This window comes from Elaeis guineensis, chromosome 15 (assembly GCF_000442705.2).
Source record: "Elaeis guineensis isolate ETL-2024a chromosome 15, EG11, whole genome shotgun sequence".
NCBI classification, from domain to species: domain Eukaryota; kingdom Viridiplantae; phylum Streptophyta; class Magnoliopsida; order Arecales; family Arecaceae; genus Elaeis; species Elaeis guineensis.
In genome coordinates, this window is record NC_026007.2 from 75225711 (window position 1) to 75247954 (window position 22244).

At 37.5% G+C, this 22244-nt stretch overlaps 1 protein-coding gene across 2 annotated transcripts; it reads right to left on the bottom strand.

Moving 5' to 3' along the window:
- Positions 1 to 410: 410 nt before the first annotated feature.
- LOC105058819 (GDSL esterase/lipase At5g62930) lies at positions 411 to 19624 on the bottom strand. 2 transcript variants are annotated; one of them, XM_010941875.3, is made up of 6 exons: positions 19279 to 19624; positions 16773 to 16850; positions 15873 to 16013; positions 14176 to 14252; positions 13554 to 13718; positions 411 to 844 (listed from the first exon to the last, which is right to left on the bottom strand). In XM_010941875.3, exons 1-6 carry the CDS (start codon positions 19387 to 19389, stop codon positions 679 to 681), a joined length of 738 nt encoding a protein of 245 aa, XP_010940177.2. In that variant the 5' UTR covers positions 19390 to 19624; the 3' UTR covers positions 411 to 678. The 2 variants fall into 2 exon arrangements, with proteins under 2 accessions (XP_010940177.2, XP_010940178.1); XM_010941876.4 differs by lacking the exon at positions 16773 to 16850.
- Between the last annotated feature and the right edge of the window lie 2620 nt (positions 19625 to 22244).

Below are 22244 nucleotides of genomic sequence, written 5' to 3' on the forward strand. Positions count from 1 at the left end.
AACACGATCTAAGAGAAAAGATGAATCATTTTTTCGAGAGATACAACCTGGACCCTTCAAATAGACCGCACATGAACGTGTGCTTGCATGCTTGAATGCATACGTGCGGACAAAACAAGCAGCAGAAACAACAAAAGTTCTCAAAATGGCCGTAGCCATCAGGCTTTGTCTCGAATGTCGTGGTGGGCTCTATGAATAGTTGTTAACCTAGCATTTCCGTTTGATGCTAAAATTGAATAAAAAACTCTTTTTGAACAAACAAATCGTCGGGACAGCCAATAACCTCAGATGTCTTCAAACATGACTAACAATTTTCGTGGTGGGTTTAAATGATACTGGTTCACGTACTCTGCAATTCACAGGACTTGTTAGCTTGATCTCTATCCAAGGAAAAAAAACAAAATATCAAGTCCAGAAAAGCAGGGGCAGTAATTTAGCATAGCATGGCTGCAAATCATGAATATACACCTATTCTATCTCCAGAGAGAATAAGAGCATCTGATGGAGAAGACGGAGGCACAAAGCCCAAGGGCATGTCAAACATATTATCATGCACTTCCAAGAAATATAGTGACCAAGAACAATGAAATCAAGCAATTTAGGCAATAATGTCTCACAGTAAGGAGCTGAGGAGTTTCAAAGTAGCTAAGTTCACAGAATGGAAAGGCGAGCGAACATTTAGCTTTTTTGTTGAAACGCCTTTTCAGGTTGATCCCCATTAATCTCAGAATGATGAGGGAAATCATAAGGCATCTCTTCAGCACAGAGATGAGCATTGTTGAATACCTGCAAGACTCCTTTGTAAACAACATTATTGCCTTCTGCTGTCAGATGCAAGCCATCACTGCGAAAATGAAGATGCATAAAATACTTTAGATGCCAGACAGTTTGTTTATTTACAAAGACAGAAAGCATAAACTTAGAGATTATGAGCTTGAGATATGTTTTGCTTGCACTGAAATATATGAAAAGTCTCGTGACCATACAACAATGCAAGACTATGAAGCTTTACCAGGTCCGCATGCATAGTGCATAGATGAAAAACGATACATGTCTTGCTATCAAAAACTGGCAATTCTCTGATGGCTTAATGCAAAAAAAAAAAAAAAAGGGAAAAGAAAAATTCAAAACACCCAATTTTGGATTTTAGGCATTAGGATATTGTTAATCATGACTTATGGTGTTAAGTAAAGATTAAGTGGCACACTGATAATGTTGCAGGATTTGGACCTGACCCACCCCAAGATGATCGCAGCCTAACTCTCTCTCTCTCTCTCCCTCTGTGTGTGCCTGCACGCATGCGCTTATGTGAGAGCATGGCGTTTGAGATTGATGCTCCCATCAACCAATAATATGCTTTCCTTCTTTCTATTTTTGTATATTAATAAATATACTATCACTTTTAGAGGATTCACATTTCTTGTTTCACACATATGCTGTGCATGTGGGCACACGCATGCACGAGCGTTAAGAGTACATCAAACATGTAAGAGTGTATTTTAACTCTTTTTCTTCAACCTAGAAATTTGATAGACGATCAGTGTAGCAGCCTCAACTTATGCATTGGCATTATATACAGAAAGATACATATACACATGTGCCATTACACATCTACATACATTTCTATGCATGTATTTGGCAAGCATGTGTGTGTGTCTATTATAGCGTAGAGTTATAATCCTTTGGTTAGAGAACACAAGTAATTAGCTCCAGGTAAAAATTGATGATAGCAAACTTATATTTCATACAGGCATAGGTTGTTACAACTCAAGGCATTCTCTTAACAAAAATTCAAGCTGTAAATTATAACCTAGACATCATAAACTTGTATATGCTAGTATTCCAAATGTGTTTTTAGCATCAAAAAATGCATAAATTTGCATTGAAGTTGTAGAAAGTTTAAATACTGGAGCTTGTAATTAAGGGTGTGCCTTTATAATTTAGATAGGCCCATGTATTTTGCATCAACAAGAATCTGGTCCAAAAACTCCCATTGGACTGTATCATAAATAGTATTATGAAAATACAATGCAATAAAAGATATATAAAGCTTGCAATAAAGTATAGATACACCAGAGACACTGAAAAACATAGACCATGCATACATATACACATACATATGCATTATGCATGAACGTATGTATAACTCAAGTTAAATTAACCGAACCAACACCAAAAGAAAGTATCCCTGTCCTTTCATTATATATAAAACAGCACAATTGTCTTCTGCTGGCAGATGCAAGCCATCACAGGGAAAATGAAGGAACGTAAAATATGTTTGATGTCAAATATGGTTTGTTTTCTCATAATGTCAAAGAAAGAATAAAGTTAGAGATCTTGATCTTGAGATCTGTTTTGCTTACACTGAAATATATGAAATGTCTATTGAGCCATAGAAACATTGCAGGGACTAAAAGGTTTACGAGGTCTGCAAACATGATGCATAGACGAAAAACTATCTATTAGATTGGGTAACAAGAACTGTCAATTCTCTGATGGCTTAATGCAAATCTTAAAAAAATTCAAAACTTCTGATTTTGGATTTTAGGCATTAGAATATTGCTGATCATGACTAATGGAGTCATTCCCCCACCCGGAAAAAAAAAAAAAAAAAAAAAAAAAGATCTCCGGGCATATAGACACATACTTAGCATGGCATGTGAGACACATCATCCCATCGACTAACTATATGCTTTTCTTTTTTTCATTCATGCGTATTAATGAAAATACTCTCACTTTTAGTTTGATCCACATTTCTTGTTCCTCGCTCGTGGGCATGTCTGTGCGAGAGGAAGGACAAAGAGTATATCTATCCTGTAAGGACTGTATTTAACTCTTTTCTTTGACCTACATATTTGACTAATGGTGTAGACAGAAAGCCTCAACTTGGGCATTGGCATTATATACAGAAAGACATTCATGCATACACAATTTGTGTCAAAAAATGCTACAGTTTCATACGCGCAGTTCAAAATTTTTTTTAAACATCTATGCAGTGGAAATAAATTAAAATAATTTTAATTTATATGTACCAGATCCGATCTGAAAATCGTACCATGGATCTTGATACGAACATGTACCCACGATTTGAAATCTGAAATAGAAAAACAAACTGTTAGAAAAAACAAACGGAGATCAGATCTCCATATTTCGGATCCTGCAGATGTCCCGGGTTCTGATCGTAGCCGCGCACGCACCTGACCTCTGCTGGTATCCATACGGAGCCACCTAATCGGAGCACATAGATCACCGGTGTGCTAGTACCTTGCAGATCTCGCTGCTCATCTTTGGATCTTGATCTCTTCTTCCAAATCTTGAAGAAGAAGATCGCTGCGCGAACTCTTTCGCACAGATCCGTTAGGATCTGAACCAAATCACCATGAAGAGAAGAACCCTTCTTCTTCTCTTCTTCTCTCTCTTTTCTCTTCTTAAATCTGATCTCTATCAGATCTGAGCGTTGGATGAAGGGGAGAAGGAGGAGGAGGCATTAGGAAGAATTTTGATGCAAGAAAGAAGACGTTCTTCATATCTCACGCACGTCTCCTCTCCTTTTATTTTTGTCGCTCCAACCAGATCTCTCACGCCCCAAACCCTTCTTAACGCCTTAATAGATCAAATCCATTTGATCTTGGGCGTCCAAACAAAAAGAATGGATGAGATGCGTTGAGATAAGGGAAGAAAGAAAGATAGATGTCTCACGCCAACAATTAGTGCATGCCCTCCTTTCTCCAATTTTTTTGTCGCACAAAAAAATGCTTCCACACCCCAATCAGAGAGATTTTTATCCTATTTTGAATCAAATTCAAATAGAAAAAAATCTGGATGAAAAAGAGTTTCAGATAAAGTGGGGCGCCAACTATTGGCGCCTCCTCTCCTTTCACGCATGCGAGAAAAAAAGGATGTGAAAAACAATGCCCCACTTCTCCTTTTGGCATGATTTCTGGAGAGAGAGTCCCAGGGAACTTGGGCTCTCCGAGTCATGGTTCATCTAGTTCAAATAGGGCCTCAATCAGATTCAAATCGAGTCCGAAATGAGCTGAATTCGAAAAGGCCGTCAAGCCTGATCCAATCAGGCTTGAAATCCAAATTTGATTTGGATAATTGAACCCAATTAATATTAAATTAAATTAAATCTAATTAAATTAAATCTGATTTAAATTAATTAATATTAAATTTATAATTTAATCAATCTTCAAAAATTACAATACTTGCAATTAAGTCCCTGCGCTAACAATTAGCAGCTGCCAAAACTGTAACGCTTACAAATTAGCAGTTTTTAATATTCAAACTATCAATCCAATTAATAATTCAAATATAATCCAAGCTATTGATCAGGTCATACTCTTTTTGTGTGTGATCCTTCAGATTCTATTCTGTCTGGTAGTGAGACATACCGTGATCTCCATCACAATATCATCGAAACTCTTTTCGATGGGCTGAAACGATTCCAACTCACCTCAACAAAGATCGTTGATCCGAAAATGATCTTAATGAGTTCTCACGATCCACCAGTGACGTCTAGCAACATGTAGTGGCAACCTAGCAAAACAGAAAAGTGAATTCCTAGGTGCAATTATCGTGTGATACAATCTCTCTATCGAGAGTCCCGACTTGACGGAGGTCATGGAGAACTCGTCAAACCCCATCATCAGTTAGACTGGCTCGATTCGAATTCATTTGTGAATCTCGTGGAAACTCTTTTTCAGTATTCACATTTACTCTGGTCAGAGATTTTTCTGAACTCAGTCTTACGAATCGCATAGAACTTCTCCTTTTCTATCAAGGTCGATAGATTCCATCTAGGTGTATCCTACTCCAAACAGCGAACCTGAACCTACATAGCCAACATACACGGTAAGGATCCATATGGCTAGGGACCAAGAGAATATGCAGTCAAACTATGTAGCCACGCTGCGAATAGCCAACACACCGCAGGTCAAAAGATCAGTCACACTACTGCAGTATCAAGAAAGACCACTAATAAGTGAGTAAACAGCCAAGTGGTTTCTCGTATTGGTCACGCTCGGTGCAAGTTATTTTCTAACAACCACCTGCACTCTCACCCCAGTGTCTCTATACCGTAGATTCGAGACTCATCTGCCTTAAAAGGAGATGATCCATGCACCGATCTCGAATGGATTGATCACTGTCCTTCGTGACGATCCTTCAATCGGGAGTATTTAGAAATTAACCACTAATGATGTATGTCTCAAATTCTCAACACCTTGAGAATATACAAAATCATCTTTGTTAATTTCTAGGACAAATCATGAACACAAACATGATTGGTTATTAAGACTATCCATCAAGTACAAAACATGCCCTAAAAAATATGTGTCAACCAAGATTGCCTTCTAGGGCACACATCTAACAAACTTTCACTTGCACTAAAACCAATCTGCCATATACCTGAGCCTATCTTCTGAAGATAGGCTTCGATGTTTAGCTGGCTAAGTGACTTGGGCCTACCACTATCATGTGGAGTCTACTCTCTTCACCTCTATGTATTTCTACTTGAGGTAATCGCGTATATCTATTTTATGTGCATGGACTTCTGATGAGATCTTGGCTCCTTAGCGAAGGCTATAGACCATTATCTTTGCGGTACAATGTCATAGCATCCAATGGTATGACATCTAGTTCTACAACTATTATAAGAACCAGAATGCATCCTGCACATCTATAGCATATTTAACTTCCATTAGTCGATTGCTTGGAACACTTTCATCGTATCGAACTAACATAATTTAAGAATACATACTGATATAGACATTCTACCATCAGCATCAGCATCAGTGTATCCTTCCACTCTTAGCTCTAACCCTTCTTCAAATATGAAGAATAATCCCTTAGTGCTTCTCAAGTACTTGGGGATATTTTCATAGCAATCCATTGCATCCAGTCTGGATTCGACTAATATCTGCTTATGACTTTCACAGCAAGATATACCAAGTCAAGTACATAACTTGGCATACACCTATGCCCAAGAGGATAACGGATCCCTCTTGGAGATTTCAATGCTAAACCCTTTCAGCACCTCTTCTATGTACTTATCTATGAAAACAAACATCCTTTTGGGATCTATCTCTATAAACTTTTATTTTCAGAATGTTTGATCTAGGTCTTTGAAAAGAAAATTTTATATGTAACCACATCATAATCGATGTCAGCATGAAACCCTCCCACTGACCTTTATGTAACTGTATGATTCCTCGTATCATGTCGTTGTAAGTTTTGGGATCATCCCTATGTTCCCAATCTCCCTCAAGAAACACTTTCTCTAAATTCTTTATAAGAATACCAAGTACCTTTCTAAAAGATAGGAGATCCTACTAGATCTACGAGGAGGAGGAAGTATTATATATACTGGCTCATCTTAAATAGATTGTACAGATCTTGTAACTCATTCTTCAGATATTTTTTCACTTTGAGTTTATCCTTCCACTGTTTCTAAAAAAACAGTATGATTGCTCACAATCACATTGTGAACCACTGGAAAGAGAAAGCGATATCTCAGACACCTTTTGGGATACCCTATAAACGAGTTCTCACATATCTATCCTCTAACTTGTCCACCATATCATATCTCATATGGTGTGGTGAAACTAACTTTAAAGAAAACCTAATTTAAATTTCAGAAATTAAACCTTGCTTCTAAAAAATAATAGTTAAATTAGTGATGTTCATGATGGTCCGGACCATATCTCATACAGTGCCATCGCTCCTCACATATGCACCGTTGAGCTAAGGTATACAAGGAGAATTCCATCATGAAATTATGCCATTCTCTTTAGATATTCGATAAATTTTCTAATTTGGTATTGCATCTTCGATCTAATCAAAGTACCTTTAGGATTTTTTTTCGATTTATCTTTTCTACTTCATATCTGAATTCTTTGAGCCTTTCAAAGTCTTTCAGATTTGTATCTCACCTACATACCTATATCATGATGCTCATCGGTAAAGGTGATGAAGTAGTGATAACCTCCTAGTCTGGTTCATCAAATGGGCCATACACATTGTATGTGTACTAAGGTAAGTATCTCGGTAGTCCTATTCCTTTAACCAATAAAGGACAGGTTGATCATTAATCTTCAAAGAGATGATTCACAAACTAGATATGACTTAACAGTCAATGACCCAAAGGCCCATGTTCTCCAATGAGTAAATCATTTTATCTCATACATGACCTAGCCAAAAGAATCATTTATATACTTCAGGTTATTTGGATCTGGATCTCTTAGACCCAATGGCATTCACTATTTGCTCAAATAATTTCTCAAATGCATCACTATGCAAATGATCAAGAACCAAATCCAAACGGTAATCTCCGAGATTAGGTGCCCACGGCCTAGTGCAACTTTTGCACCATTGCCAACTCAAAAAGTCACTTCACCTTACCTTGGTCCTCTTCGTTCTTTAGACCTTATGTTAAAGTGTGTAATATGCATTAGAGTCTAATGAAAAAGAAAAAACCGTAAGATTAATATTCAGCAATTTGACATACTTTCCAAAAGCATATCAATATTTCTTTAGGTTCTCCAGGTATGTATCTCTGAACCTTTCACGGTCCCTTAATTACCAGCATATCGACCGATTCAGTTAAGGTGCTATAATATTTATTCATATAATAGTTTCATAAACTATCCGTATGAATCAAAATTACAAGATCAAATCCATTAATAATTTTTTATGCACGATCATGTTCAAGCTCTTCAATATCCTTGATCATCGATCATAGACAAACTGCCCATCATGCATCTCATGCATTATGCGATTCTGATCATCTTACAACTATTGCAGATGAATCAGCATGTCATTGACAGTCTACATGTCCTTATGCATATATTGGATCTCATCGATTATGGAATCTAATTTATAGCACCTAACCTAATTGTCAATGTCCAACCATTTGCCAAGTATAGCTCATTAACTATGGATTGGATAAGCTGATGACATTGGGTTAACCTGATCAAGAACATAATTTAATTTCTAAAAGTTAAGAACTATTCTTAGATTTTGAGCCAGAATATATAGTCGATTTTGGTTAAGTGTTGAATATCTAGAATTCGAGCTAGAGGATTGGAAGCTGAAGAATTCATCATAGAGAGTAAAGATTTAATTAGATGATTATACTTGTGATAGTTTGTTCTAGGGACTTTAAAAACAAACAAAAAGCTCCCACTAATTTTTCGAGTCTCTCACACTCCTCGGGTGAAAAAACGAAAATCCTAACGCGATAATAGGTTCTAATGGGTGCTGCGGTCCCATCGATATACGGCACCTCACCTAACAGTTTATTGATGACACGTATATCAAGGCGTGGATAACTCTTTGTCCAGATGCTTCTCCAAGCATGTTGCAGCGACTTCGTCTCTAAGTCTTGTGGCCTCACCTAACAGTTATTAGCACATTCTTTAGTTAAGTCCAACCCACCGTTCACCAACGAGTGCAAAACCGTCATTGGGTCCCTCACCTAACAGTTATTGGGCCAACCCCATCTTTACCTTGGGGCATCTGATGCCAATAGAGTGATTGTGCCTTTTCGATGCAACCGAACCACTGTAACCAGCCGAGAACGATCAATGCTGAAAAAGACACCCGCATCTCTACAACAGTGGAAGACCAGTAGACTTAATATTCAGTGAGGAGATTTGAGTTCAGATCTCTTCTAATTAGTCACATATATCTGATGTAATGACTAATCTGGTTTAGATCAGCACATTTCATGTCTGACCAACCTAGTCGGTACGGATAAACTCGGGTCAACAGGTAACCTAATACAAAACATAATCTCCCAAGATGGCCAAATAAGTAAAGATGAGTGAGGATCCCCCATTGCTTTCCTTAGACACCAACGAATTGGCCAGATCAGACAACAGAATCAATTAAATAACTACCATCTAATACTTGCCTTAGACACCAAATTGATTGATTAGAATTAATTAGGTTAACCTATAGACTCGAGCTCGAACCACTGAGCCAAATTCGGTCGTGACTTAATCAATTCACATCACATGTGAATCAATTTGACCAACTACAACTAAATTTCAATTTTAAGCCCCTTTGATCTAATCCCAATCAATTCTTGATTAGGTTCGATCAACTGCTCAAAATCGGATCTAATCAATGACCCTAGTTGTAGTTTAGTTTCTAAACTAATTTGTTCAACCCATACCCGAAAGCCCATATTTTATGCATTGAAATTTAGATCTTAAATTTGTAATTTCAGATCTTATAATTTCAAATCTTAATTCTTAATTAAGTGCATAATGTACATGGGTTTGGGTTTAGATCTCGAAATATTTTCTAATCTAAACCATTTATATTGTATCTTATACAATATCACTATTTGCAGAATCGAGTCAATTCATCCTCATACATGAATCGACTTGTCACAGTGAGTCGGCACACACTAAGACAAACATAAACCTATAGACCTAACCTGCACAATTAAGTCGGCCCATCAGCAAATGAGCTGACTTACCAGGATCTTGAGTCGACTCCAATAAAAATGAGTCAACTCACCAAGCGCTTAAGTCAACCCAATCGAGAATTGAGTCGACTCCATAGGCATACCAGTTATAGTTTCATGCTCTCATGCAAACAAAGCCTAAGATTTTGGATCTAAGGTTTTGCAGAAATTTAAGTTTTAGATCGTGTGTCAAACAATATATCAAATATAACATTTTACGATCTAAAACACATAAAAATACATGCATAATCTGATTTAAATTAAAATATGTCAGACATACAATTTTCTGTTCGCCGTTCATCTTCATAGGAAACATCACAGTCGGCACCCCTACACGTCATTAAAGAGAACCTATCGAATGGACGAGAGAGGGACTTTAATCCCTTCATCATCTTATGATCGGACGGTCATGGTGACTATTCCAATTCAATTATCAAGCTACTAAGAATTTAATCTAACATATCACATATGTAATCAATTAAAAATCAGACCTAATTATCTTTCACATGTCAAACATATGAACAATAATATTAAATCTATGCATGTAGAAAAAATTTCAGCAACATACTAGATCCAAATTACATCCTAATTAAAATATTCAGATCTAAAATCAATTTCAGATCTGATAACTCATGATTTATTTTAGATCTGAAATCATTTCAGATCTAAAATAATCCTATAATTATATTACAGCATGCAGAAAAATCAGATCTAACCTTAATCGATGTTCTACATCATTTTAGGACAACCGTTCAGCATAACAAGGGTTATGCCAGGACAACCTTACTTCAGAATGATGTGATCATCTTATTAACCTTCAGATCTGATTTCTACAAACCAAATATCAGATCTGAGAGGATTTCATGTTCGTATCAGAACCTATGCTCTGATACCACTGTTAGAAAATGCTACGATTTCGTACGTGTAGTTCAAAATTTTTTTCGAAATATCTATGCAACGAAAATAAATTAAAATAATTTTAATTTACATGTATCAGATCCGATCTGAAAATCGTAGCATGGATCTTGATACGAATATGTACCAACGATCTGAAATAAAAAACAAACTGTTAAAAAAAACAAATGGAGATCAGATCTCCAAACCTCGGATCCTACGGATGTCTCGGGTTCTGATCGTAGCTGCACACGCATTCGGCCTCTGTTGGTATCCACACAAAGCCGTCTGATCGGAGCACCGAGATCACCGATGTACTAACACCTCGCAGATCTCGCTCCTCATCTTTGGATCTTGATTTCTTCTTCCAAATCTTGAAGAAGAATACTACGGAAACTCTTTCGCGTAGATCCGTCGGGATCTGAACCAGATCACCATAAAGAGAAGAAGAACCCTTCTTCTTCTCTTCTTCTCTCTCTTTTCTCTTCTTAGATCTGATCTCTATCAGATCTGGGCGTTGGATAAAGGGGAGAAGGGAGAAGAAGACGTTGGGAAGAATTTTGATGTAGAAAGAAGACGTTCTTCATATCTCATGCACGTCTTCTCTCCTCCTTTTACTTTTGTCGCTCCAACCAGATCTCTCATGCCCCAAACCCTTCTTAACGCCTTAATAGATCAAATCCATTTGATCTTAGGTGTCCAAAACAAAAAGAATGGATGAGATGCGTTGAGATAAGGAAAGAAAGAAAGAGAGATGTCTCACACCAACAATTAGCGCATGTCCTCCTTTCTCCAATTTTTTTGTCGCACAAAAAAATGCTTCCATGCCCCAATTAGAGAGATTTTTATTCTATTTTGAATCAAATTCAAATAAAAAAAAATCTAGATGAAAAAGAGTTTCAAATAAGATGGAGCGCCAACTATTGGCGCCCCCTCTCCTTTCACGCGTGCAAGAAAAAAAGGACGTGAAAAACAACACCCCACTTCTCCTTTTGACGTGATTTCTAGAGAGTCCCAGAGAACTTGGGCTCTCCGAGTCATGGTTCATCTGGTTCAAATAGGACCTCAATCGGATTCAAATCGAGTCCGAAACGAGCCGAAATCGAAAAGACTGTCAAGCCTGATCTAATCAGACTTAAAATCCAAATCTGATTGGATAATTAAACCCCATTAACATTAAATTAAATTAAGTCTAATTAAATTAAATCTAATTTAAATTAATTAAGACTTAATTCATAATTTAATTAACCTTCAAAAATTGCAACACTTGCAATTAAATCTCTACGCTAACAATTAGCAGCTGCCAAAACTGTAGCGCTTACAAATTAGCAGTTTTTAATATTCAAACTATCAATCCAATTGATAATTCAAATATAATCCAAACTATTGATCAGATCATGCTCCTTTTATGTGTGACCCCTCAGATTCTATTCTGTCTGGTAGTGAGACATACCGTGATCTCCATCACAGTATCATCAAAACTCTTTTCGTGGGCTGAAACGATTTCAACTCACCTCAACAAAAATTGTTGATCAGAAAAAGATCTTAATGAATTCTCACGATCCACCAGTGACGTCTAGCAACATGTAGCGGCAACCCAGCAGAACAGAAAAATGAACCCCTAGGTGCAGTTATCGTGTGATACAATCCCTCTATCGAGAGTCCCGACTTGACGGAGGTCATGGAGAACTCGTCAAACCCCATCATCAGTCATATGCTAGATTGGCTCGACTCGAGTTCATTTGTGAATCTCGTGAAAACTCATTTCCAGTATTCACACTTACTCTGGCCAGAGATTTTCTGAACTCAGTCTTACGAATCGCATAGGACTTCTCCTTTTCTATCAAGATCGATAGATTCCATCTAAGTGTATCCTACTCCAAACAGCGAACTTGAACCTACATAGTCAACATACACAGCAAGGATCCATATGACTAGGGACTAAGGAACGTGCAGTCAAACTATGTAGCCTCGCTGCGAATAGCCAACACACCGCAGGTCAAAGGATCAGTCACCATACTGCAGCATCAAGAAAAATCACTGACGAGTGAGTAGATATTCAAGTGGTTTCTCGTGTTGGTCACACTCAGTGCAAGTTGTTCTCTAACAACCACCTGCACTCTCATCCCAGTGTCTCTGTACCGCAGACTCAAGATTCATCTATCCTAAAGAGAGATGATCCGTGTACCAATCTCGAATGGATTGATCACTGTCCTCCGTGACGATCCTTCGATCAGAAGTATTTAGAAATTAACCATTAATGATGTATGTCTCAAATTCTCAACACCTTGAGAATATACAAAATCATCTTTGTTAATTTCTAGGATAAATCATGGACACATAAACATGATTGATTATTAAGACTGCCCATCAAGTACAAAATATATCCTAGAAAAATATGTGCTAGCCAAGATTGGCTTCTAGGGCACATATCTAACAATTTGCACATGTACATTACCTATGCATGTATTTTCATGCATGCAGGCATGCATATATTGTATGGTAGTGTCATAATGCTTTGGTAGAGCACAAGTAATTGGCTCCCGGCAAAAATGTATAAGAGCAAACTTGTGTGTCGTATAGCATAGGTTGTTAGGAATAAGTCATTTTCTTAACAAAATTCAAGCTGCTATAATAATCTAGACATCTTAAAAATTTGTACTTTCGCATTTAAAATGCGGGTGCTTTCTTAGCATCAAAAAGTTGTTGATTTTTGGGACACTTCTGATGCATCAGTTTTCATCAGAGTTCTAGTCAATCATCTAAGTACTTCAGATTGTAAAAATTAACAGTATGCCTTTCTACATTAGATGGTCCCAATGTGTTTTGCATTAATAGGAATGTGGTTCAAATTCTACCAGGAGGATTTTCATCTAAACAATATGTAAGACATATTGTGATAAAGCTTGGAGTAAAGTATAAGTACACCAGAGACACCAAAAATCATAAGACATGCATACATAGACACCAAAACAAAGTACCATGATCCTTTCACCATACATAAAACAAAAAAAAAGCACCTTTTGTAGAAGCAATAGGTACAATTAAAAGGTAATCTTATTTCAGACATGCTAGTTTTAACATATGTGTTATCATATTGCAGACCAACCTACTGAAAATCATGAGCCACCCTAACCACCTTATTAGTCAAACCTTTCAAAGTCAGTGTGTAAGACCAACCAACCTGAGGAACTTTTTCTGCCATCCTGGAGTTTCTTGCATCTGCGACCATAAGTTAATGCAAGGAATATGCAACTCTTCAGCCAAGTGAACACACTGACTTGCATAGACACCAGTCATCTCATTTGTCCTTTCTGGCAGCGTTGCAGCCTTCTCACCATATACAGATCTTGGGAAAAAAAAGCCAGCCTTATTTCAGAAAATAACTGACCAAATACATCATGAGCAGACTAGAATAGGTGTTCAAATGCTCAACAGCATTTTTTTTTTAACCCTAACAAGCATTTTGTAAGCCTATGTTACCTAACTTTGATGAAAAATGAATAGAAGTCCCACATGAAAACCTTTTCAACATCATAGTTTTTAACCTAAAATTTTAGGATACTTTAATGCTTGAAAAATAGTTAATTAACCATTAGAAGTTCATATTTCTATTTCATAAAATCTAATTGCAGTCTGGAAAATATTGTTATAATTTCTGCGTCATACTCATTTGAATACTGGTCCTTGCAGGGGAATTTTAATTACAGTATATTGTTTAGTCAATCAGTTAACAGGGGCCAAATCTAATATGAAAAAGATCACAAATCCCTATGGTGTGAAAATGGAAGGGGAAGACATCAAACCGTGCATATTCTTTCCGCCCATCCTCATCGACAGGAGGTGGAGTGATTAATACCACCAGCATGTTGGATAAACATTCCTGAAAGATCACATAGTGCATGAGATGATATTAGGCTGGAATTTATGCATCTGTACAAAAGAGTGCAGATATAAATTAAGATTTGAGAAAAGCAAGCAAAAGCATCTAAATTAGGCAATTAAGAGGGCAATCATGCTGAGAGTTCAATGCAGAAAAAACGGCAAAATTTCTTGATTATATCCTAGATGGAGAAAAAAAAGGAAAAAAAAAGTCCCTCTTAAATTTACCAGACTATGATCTCCAGAATATTACAGCTGGGCTCTATACTTTGGAAATGCAGCATTCCATCATATTTCTAGAATTAGAAAGGAGTATCTAGACTGCAATAACAGCGACAACCTATTCTAGAATACGCATAATGCCTTCAAGGCTTTGACATATTTTTTTTAAGAAAAAAGAGGCCATCATTTTTTTAGGTCAAACGTGTCCCTTATTCACTCATGTAACATCTTCTTAGGATTCTTCATGAAAGATGAGACAATATTAACAATGACTGGTACTAGTAATTTTGCAAAACAGCTAATGTAGCCATCCTCTGTTGTGAAATGTATTTGAAGATACTTGAGCATTCATATCCTATACACAAATCGTGGAAATTTTGTACCAGAGTAGCTTGAGATGAGTGTAAGTTACTATCTATCAGGATATAGTTAATTGATGTAAAGTGGCATTCTTTAATCCAATCATAATGCAAATTAAGGCCCCTTGACATTGATTTTCCTCAATAAAAATGTGGATGGTAAGTGGAGTTATGTCAAAGAACTTAAACTGAGCCTCGATTAGGACAAATAACAAAAGAGAATTTATAATGCCAACCAACGATATAATATCTGGCTTGTTGGTCATTTTTAGTACTGATATGCTGCCAAACCATCAAAGCTTGATGAAAAGCCAGTGAAGGAAAAAAGATAGTGCAAGAGACCTGAACAGCACTTAAGAATCACAGAAGCTGTATCATCAGCTTTGATTGATTAATTGATCTTTTTATAATGGAGGGCCTGAAGCCCCAGAGAAGCTGTTCAAGTGTTGAACATCAATTCTTGAAGGGTGACAAGATATCTCCAACGGCTGGACAAAACCATCATATCAAGCCATTAAAATAGTTTATCCTTACCCGGCTAATACATGGGCAAATCATCTTCAACACATGATTTCTACTTTATATATATTTTTGATGATCTAGATCACCACCAATGGTGTAGATCACTCATTTAGAATGTCTATCTTTGATTTACTTTCATAGGATTGAGCCTACAGAAAGGAGAGTTGACCCTTTCTGTACATACATATATATACATGTACATTTATGTATATGTATACATAGATAAATGCATACATACATATATTTATATAAATGCATGTATATGAAGGATTTAAATGTCTCTATCATCGGGTGTGCTAGCCAGTGGTAGCATGTACATGCCATGCCAAGCTGACAAACAGCAAAGTTGTCCTGGAAAATACAAGATGTGCCACTGTGTTGACACTAAACCATACCAAACTATAGCTGCGTGCCAAAACCGGCCTGACAAGTGACATGAACCAGCAAAGTCCAAAAGTTAAACTCTTATACATTGAACCTATAGACATTTAATATATAAAAAACCTATAACTTATAACCTTTAGATGATCAACAATTTTTCTAAGATTCTCCTTGTACTCTTCAACAGGCACATGTTGTCGTTGACTTGATCTTCCCAGGAGGGCTGCATCATTAGCGCCGAAAAATATAGTTGCAGCAACGGGAGGTGTTGGGCAGCTCTGAGGAGAAAAAAAGAGTGAACTTTGCATTGTCCTTTAAGATCAATTAATAAATAAGAAAGAAAAATCAATCAGAATTTCTATATAATAACAATGATACACAAAAGGAACAGTAGTATAGAGATATTCAAATAGAAAGTTACACAAATATCAAGATAATGTTTATCAATTTGGGAATGCAGGTATGTGATGGTATATATGGATCATCAACACAATATAGACAAAAAAAGGTAGCTGAGAAGTTTAACTAAATGATGAAAACCATGCATGGTCAAAAAAGATTTAAATTTGATGATCAAATAAGGTAAATGAACAGTCACATGCGAGGAAAGTTTCCATCTATGGCATAGATGAGCCTAATTCTAGCCCCAGTTAAAAGAAGTTTGATGAGTTATGGGAACTGTTTATTTCCAGCATTTGCATCATACAATAACATAGAAATGTTTGACATGTAAAGAAAGGAAGTAAAAAAATACAAATCATCAGCATACATGTGTATCTATACATATATGTGCATACATTTGCATGCATATGCATATATGTACATATATATGCATGTATGTATATATATATGCATGCGTGCATGCGTGCGTGTGTGTGTGTGTGTGTGTGTGTGGGTATATATATGCATGCATGTACATATGCGTATACACACACACACACATGTGTACGTGTTTGTGTTTAAGTATATATATGTATGTAAATAAAAGGAATAGGCATAATGGTAATAGATCTATTGTAAATCAGCTCGAATCTTACCAGAGGAAAGAGATGATTAAGTAAAAACAAAGCCCATCTCGTGTTATACCCACCATAACCTCTAACAATTATATCTACCTAGAATTAAGAAAAACAGAGCCACATAAGTAATGATAAGGAGAGAGGAAAAAACAACAAATAGTCATGGTGTTATAGGCTTAAATTGTGTCCCTGAAGAAAGCAACTTTCACATATAACAAACAAAAGAAAACATTACCACAACCCCCCCCCCACAAAAAAAAAAAAAAGAAACAAAGGTGAAAACCAATATACTTTCGTTTGAACTGGGATTCCATCAAAAAATACAGAAAAAGTGACTTACACTGTTCATATCTCTTTGGTGTAATGAATTTGATTAGTGGGACCAACAAAAGACTGTGGAATTTAACTTCGACTAGAAGATAAAAGAATGTCAAGCACCTAGGAAGCACAGATATGTCAAATCACATGCATGACTGCATTGGATATGCATCACATATTGAGACTAGTTATATACTTCTTGGATATGCATTTGATACTTGTGTCAAGGATCTTCTTTTTCAAAAATTTGAAAAACCAATCCGAAAACTTCCTGGATAAACTCTACAATCCAGATACTTCTATGACACTTTCAAATATGTAGAGGATGTTTTCATTATTTTTTAAAAAAAAAACATCTATGACATTAATATTGAAATATGAAATATGGATTAAAATCTATGGATTTGAATGATAATTAAATGACGTTCATGTAGAAGTTGATGTATGAAGAATGGACTATGTTGTTTTGATATTCTAAACTGCTCTATGGATGCTTTTTACATACATACATACATGGACATGTGGGTGTATGTACACATATAACACATGTGTGTGTGTGTGTATGCATACATACACGTGTGCATGTATGCAAATATGTATGCATAATAATAGATATATTTAAAGAGAGATGTCTATGCTCTTCTCAAGGGAGAGGGTGTTTATTTCTCTCGACTCCAAAATCAATAACGAAGCATCCAACTTAAAGATCTACAATGTTGGCCATGATATATGCCATTACAGATCATGATCAATAATGTGGATTTTCGATTTGGATGCTCTTCTGTTGCAATTGGAATTAAGAGGGGTGGATACCCTCTCCTCTCTTTTTTGGTAATTAATATCCTCGCCTCTTTAGAGAAGCATAATCCATCTTATATTATGTGTTTGTACACACACGCACATGTGCACGCACGCACACACATAGCTTCATAGTTAGGCATCGATTGAAATGGCCAAGCAAATATGTGCTTCTAAATGTTGTGTAAACTCTAGAAACATGAAGGCCTAAGTGAAAGTTCAAACAAAGATGAAGCAAATATAGAGAGTTCAAATGTTGAACAGATAAGAATCTTGTCATGGCCAGTACATTCAAGAAGGATAGAACCAAAGAGTGACCATCATGGGGCAAGCTTAGCAGTTGACTCAAATGGAGAACAAAGTGGATTGTTGTCTGAGATCATATAATTGCAAAAATACTATGAAGGGAATACTAATTATGTTTGTGATCGTGAGGAGAAAAGATGAGGATATTTGGAGACTATGAAAACAAAAAGGCTGTTTTGAAGGGCTCATGTTAAAACATAATCCTTCCTTTTTCAGTGGGAAAATAAGTGCTTTTATTATGAGTAAAGGAATTGACTCTTCAAAAGCGTCCTGCTTTGAGTCTTATGAAATTTTAAAAGATATAGTGGTTGTGATCTGGACTATGGAAGTCCTACAGACATCAAGGCTATACTTTGGCCTCTAATAATTTAGTTACATTCTCGTCTCCGTCAAAACCTCTCTTCTCCAAGATCCATGGCAGACCATCTCCCCTTGTTTAACTTAAACCAAGCAACAAATACTTTAACCCCTACATCATCATATTAACTTAATTAGTGTCAAACTAAAAGATGCCGAAGGCATCTGAAAGGATCTTGTGATGACTTTTTCTTCTTTCCACAGAATAATTTCCATGTTCTTGCAGTTTCGTCTGCAACATATGCCTCGAAACAGTATGCTACAGACATGAAGGAAACATTGGACAAGGAGGAGGAAAAAGTATGCCCAAAATCAAGAAGAGAGGATAGTACGTAGAGATACAGAATATGTAACAAGAAAATTCATTGAATTGATTTAGATGGAAGTCGCAACTGATTTTCAAGTTATTAATGCAAGGATGTAAAATACATTAAACAGGGTCCTCTTTCTTCTTCTTATGCTTTGACATCGTAATTTGGGTTTCAAGCAGGGATCAGGTGAAAGATATGGACATTAGAAGTTAGTTAAACCCGCAAAGAAAAGGAGTTCCAAGAAACAAGAACCGGGTTTCTTCAAGATCCACAGCAAATAACCATGAGATGGAACGAGCCACGACAAAAAGCGGGGAGAGAATGAAAGACGAACATAAGAACAATGATGACAAGAAACGATTTTGATCTCTCGTTCCAATCCAACATGAGAGGACAGGGGATAGTGCTAAGGGAAGTGAGTGTATGAGGAAGACCTTTCGGGAGTAGGTGTCGGCGAGAGCGGCGCCCCATCCGCCGGGCCTGAGAGACTGCTCGGTGATGGAATCCCCGAACAGCACGAACTGCGGCCTAACCAGTCCCATCATCGGACTATGGTTTTGGGATTGGGAAATGGCAATGGGATCACCCTTCGCCCTCCTCACCGACTGCCAAAGCCCGCCGCGCCGCGGTGGAATCAGAGAACTTGGACGTGGGAGCGACGGGGGCAGAAACCCACACCAACAGAAGGCTGTGAACGATGCCCTACGAGCAGGGACTTGGACCAGCCGGCGAACCAGAATGCGATTCGGAAAGAATTTGTCCTCGCCCCGATTTTTTTTTTTTTTTTTTCCTCAAAACGAATATTAGCTAAGAATTTTTTTAAAAAAAAACTTAATTAGCAAAATTATTTGTAAATTTTAAACAAAAGTTGAAAATGATTATACTCCCTATTGCCGCAATGCTCCGGATCGAAGAGTACCCGAGGTTGGTCGAGGTCTGAGGAGAAAGAAAGTGGTCGGTGGTGATCCGAAGAGGATTTGAGCGCTCCTTAGTACCTACAAGAAGTCCAATCATCAAAAATTTTTCAATGAAAAATACTTCGAAGCTTAAGTTAGTCGGAGCTTTTGGAACAGAAAAAGAGAGAAGCAGCAAGTAGGAACTTTTTAGCTTAAGCAAAACTTATCCAAGGGTCATCGGTGGTCTCATTTTATATAGGGGAGGAGAAATACATTACCTCAATTTATTGATAGCCATTCGGAGAATCATGGCTCATGATCCGTCATGAGTAATGGACGATTAATGGCGTTAAATTGTGTACCATATCTGACTATAACTATCGAGAGTTCCACTGTAACTGTTTGTCATTTAAGGGACGTGGGGTCGGCCCATATTTTTCTATAATGGCTTAGCATCCCTGGGCCTTCAAGAGTCATCGGTAAGTATCCGACCTTGAAGTTGGAAAAGGATGACATGGTCCTCGACATGTAGCCGAAGATGATGTCTTTGAGCAGAGATTGGTGTGATCGTCCACCTCCTTCTAGCCACCTCCTTCTAGCTCTCAGGAATCCAAGATGGTGCTATAGCAATGAGGGTCCTCTCAAAAAAGAAGCAAGACGTCCAAATGATGCAGAACATCGAGGTGATGCATATGACCGAGGTCAATAGATAGGCCTCAATCTCTGACCGATGACCATGTCTGACAAGAACCCTCTAGGAAATGTCATGTCAGGTAGCAACGTCCGAGGATACGTACCAAGGACAATGACCGAGGTGGTATGATCCTATAATATTTGCCTCCCACTTTCTAGCTCAAGGTGGTTGCCTTGAATGAAGAAAGTAGTAGTCCTTGGAATAAGTCCTCAGTACATATTCGAGTTAGTGAATCCAAGTTGTTTGAAATAGACTTCAGGTGAATCATCACATCACTTAGTACTTCACGGAATTGAATCGACACGTCACTTCGTAAATCTCAGCTCTGATTTGATGAGTTGCTTCGCAAATCGCACCTTAATCATTGAGAAGATTCGACGCTTCGAGAATCCTGACATATTTACGAGAGTTGGGCAGCTCGAGGTAGATCATTATTTCGGCTACGAAAGATAGATTTTGGCAATTATAACTCCGTCAATTGGAGACTGCCATACGTTCAATGTTGATTAATCCAAGGCCGTTTCACATGGATCGGTTTGCATGGCCGAATCAGAGTGATGGTGCGTCAAAGAGTCGCATATTTAGACGGCTTTGATTTGAGACACGTGGTGAAGATCTAGTGGGTCGGGGCTCCGATCCAGACTATTGGTGTACATTATAAATAGGCCTGCTCTTCCACTATTCTCATTTTTTCGGTCAGCAGTTGTTTCTAATGTTCCAGCTCTCGATCTGTTGGAGGTTTTTCTGTTGACATGCGCTCCATCTCCTCCAACTTCGACAGGTAGTTTTGATCATTTTTATTTTTTTCTATTTAGTCCTCTCATTCTTCCTTCTAGTTTTCCTATTGTCTCTCTTTTTTTGCTAGATTTGTCCTTGCTGTTCTTCCCTTTCCTTTGAAAATATCTTTTCGATGGTGAGGGTTGGGGCGAAAGTTATTGAGGTAGCTGAGTTCTCAATTGCCTCCTCTCCGATCCAGGTCAAGGATAGTCCTCGGACCGCTACCAAGGTCAACTCCTCATCTGGGCACCGAGGTTCCAAACCGTGCAGGTCAGAGAGTCTTGTATGGAGATTCGGAGACTTTTTCGATCCTGGGAGCGAGGAGTCATCAATTACCGAGGCTAACCTTCAAAGGTTTTGATCTCAATACTCCAAACCTTTTGCTTTCCAACTTGATGTCCCAAGCTGGAAAGATCCAATCTCTAATGCTTCAAAGAGTCGAGTCGCTTTGTATAAGGAGACTCTTCGAACTGATCTTCAGTTATCTTTTCATCTCTTTACCTCCAACATTCTTGACTTCTTTCAAATTTTTTTGATCCAAATCACTTCGAACTCCATTGGGATGATCGTTATTTTCATCATTATATATGATGGGCTTTACATCCAACTGAGGACTTCACTCTTTAGGATGTTATTTATCCTAAAAAAGCATCCCCATGAGAAAGCGTGGTGGTCCTTCAATCCTCGATATGGATGTAAGTTTATTATCGACCTTCCTTCTTCTGTTCATGATTGGAAAAGTCAATTCTTCTTTGTTTTCTCAGATATTTCTTGGAGATTCAATTAGATCTGGAACAATCCTCGGCTATTTCCAAACAAGGATAAGTCGGTCCTCTCCAAGAATGAGGAGGACTATCACAAGCTGGACAATGTTGAGGTGCCAAAGTTGAGCAAACTCATGGCTAAACAGATACTTTACGATGTCGGTCTTAGTCTGGCTCTTTCTTGGGGTATGTCTAAGTCTTTTACTTTATCAGTTACTCAATCTCCTTTGATTTTTTGTACTAACTCTTTGTCTTTGGTCTTGCAGTGC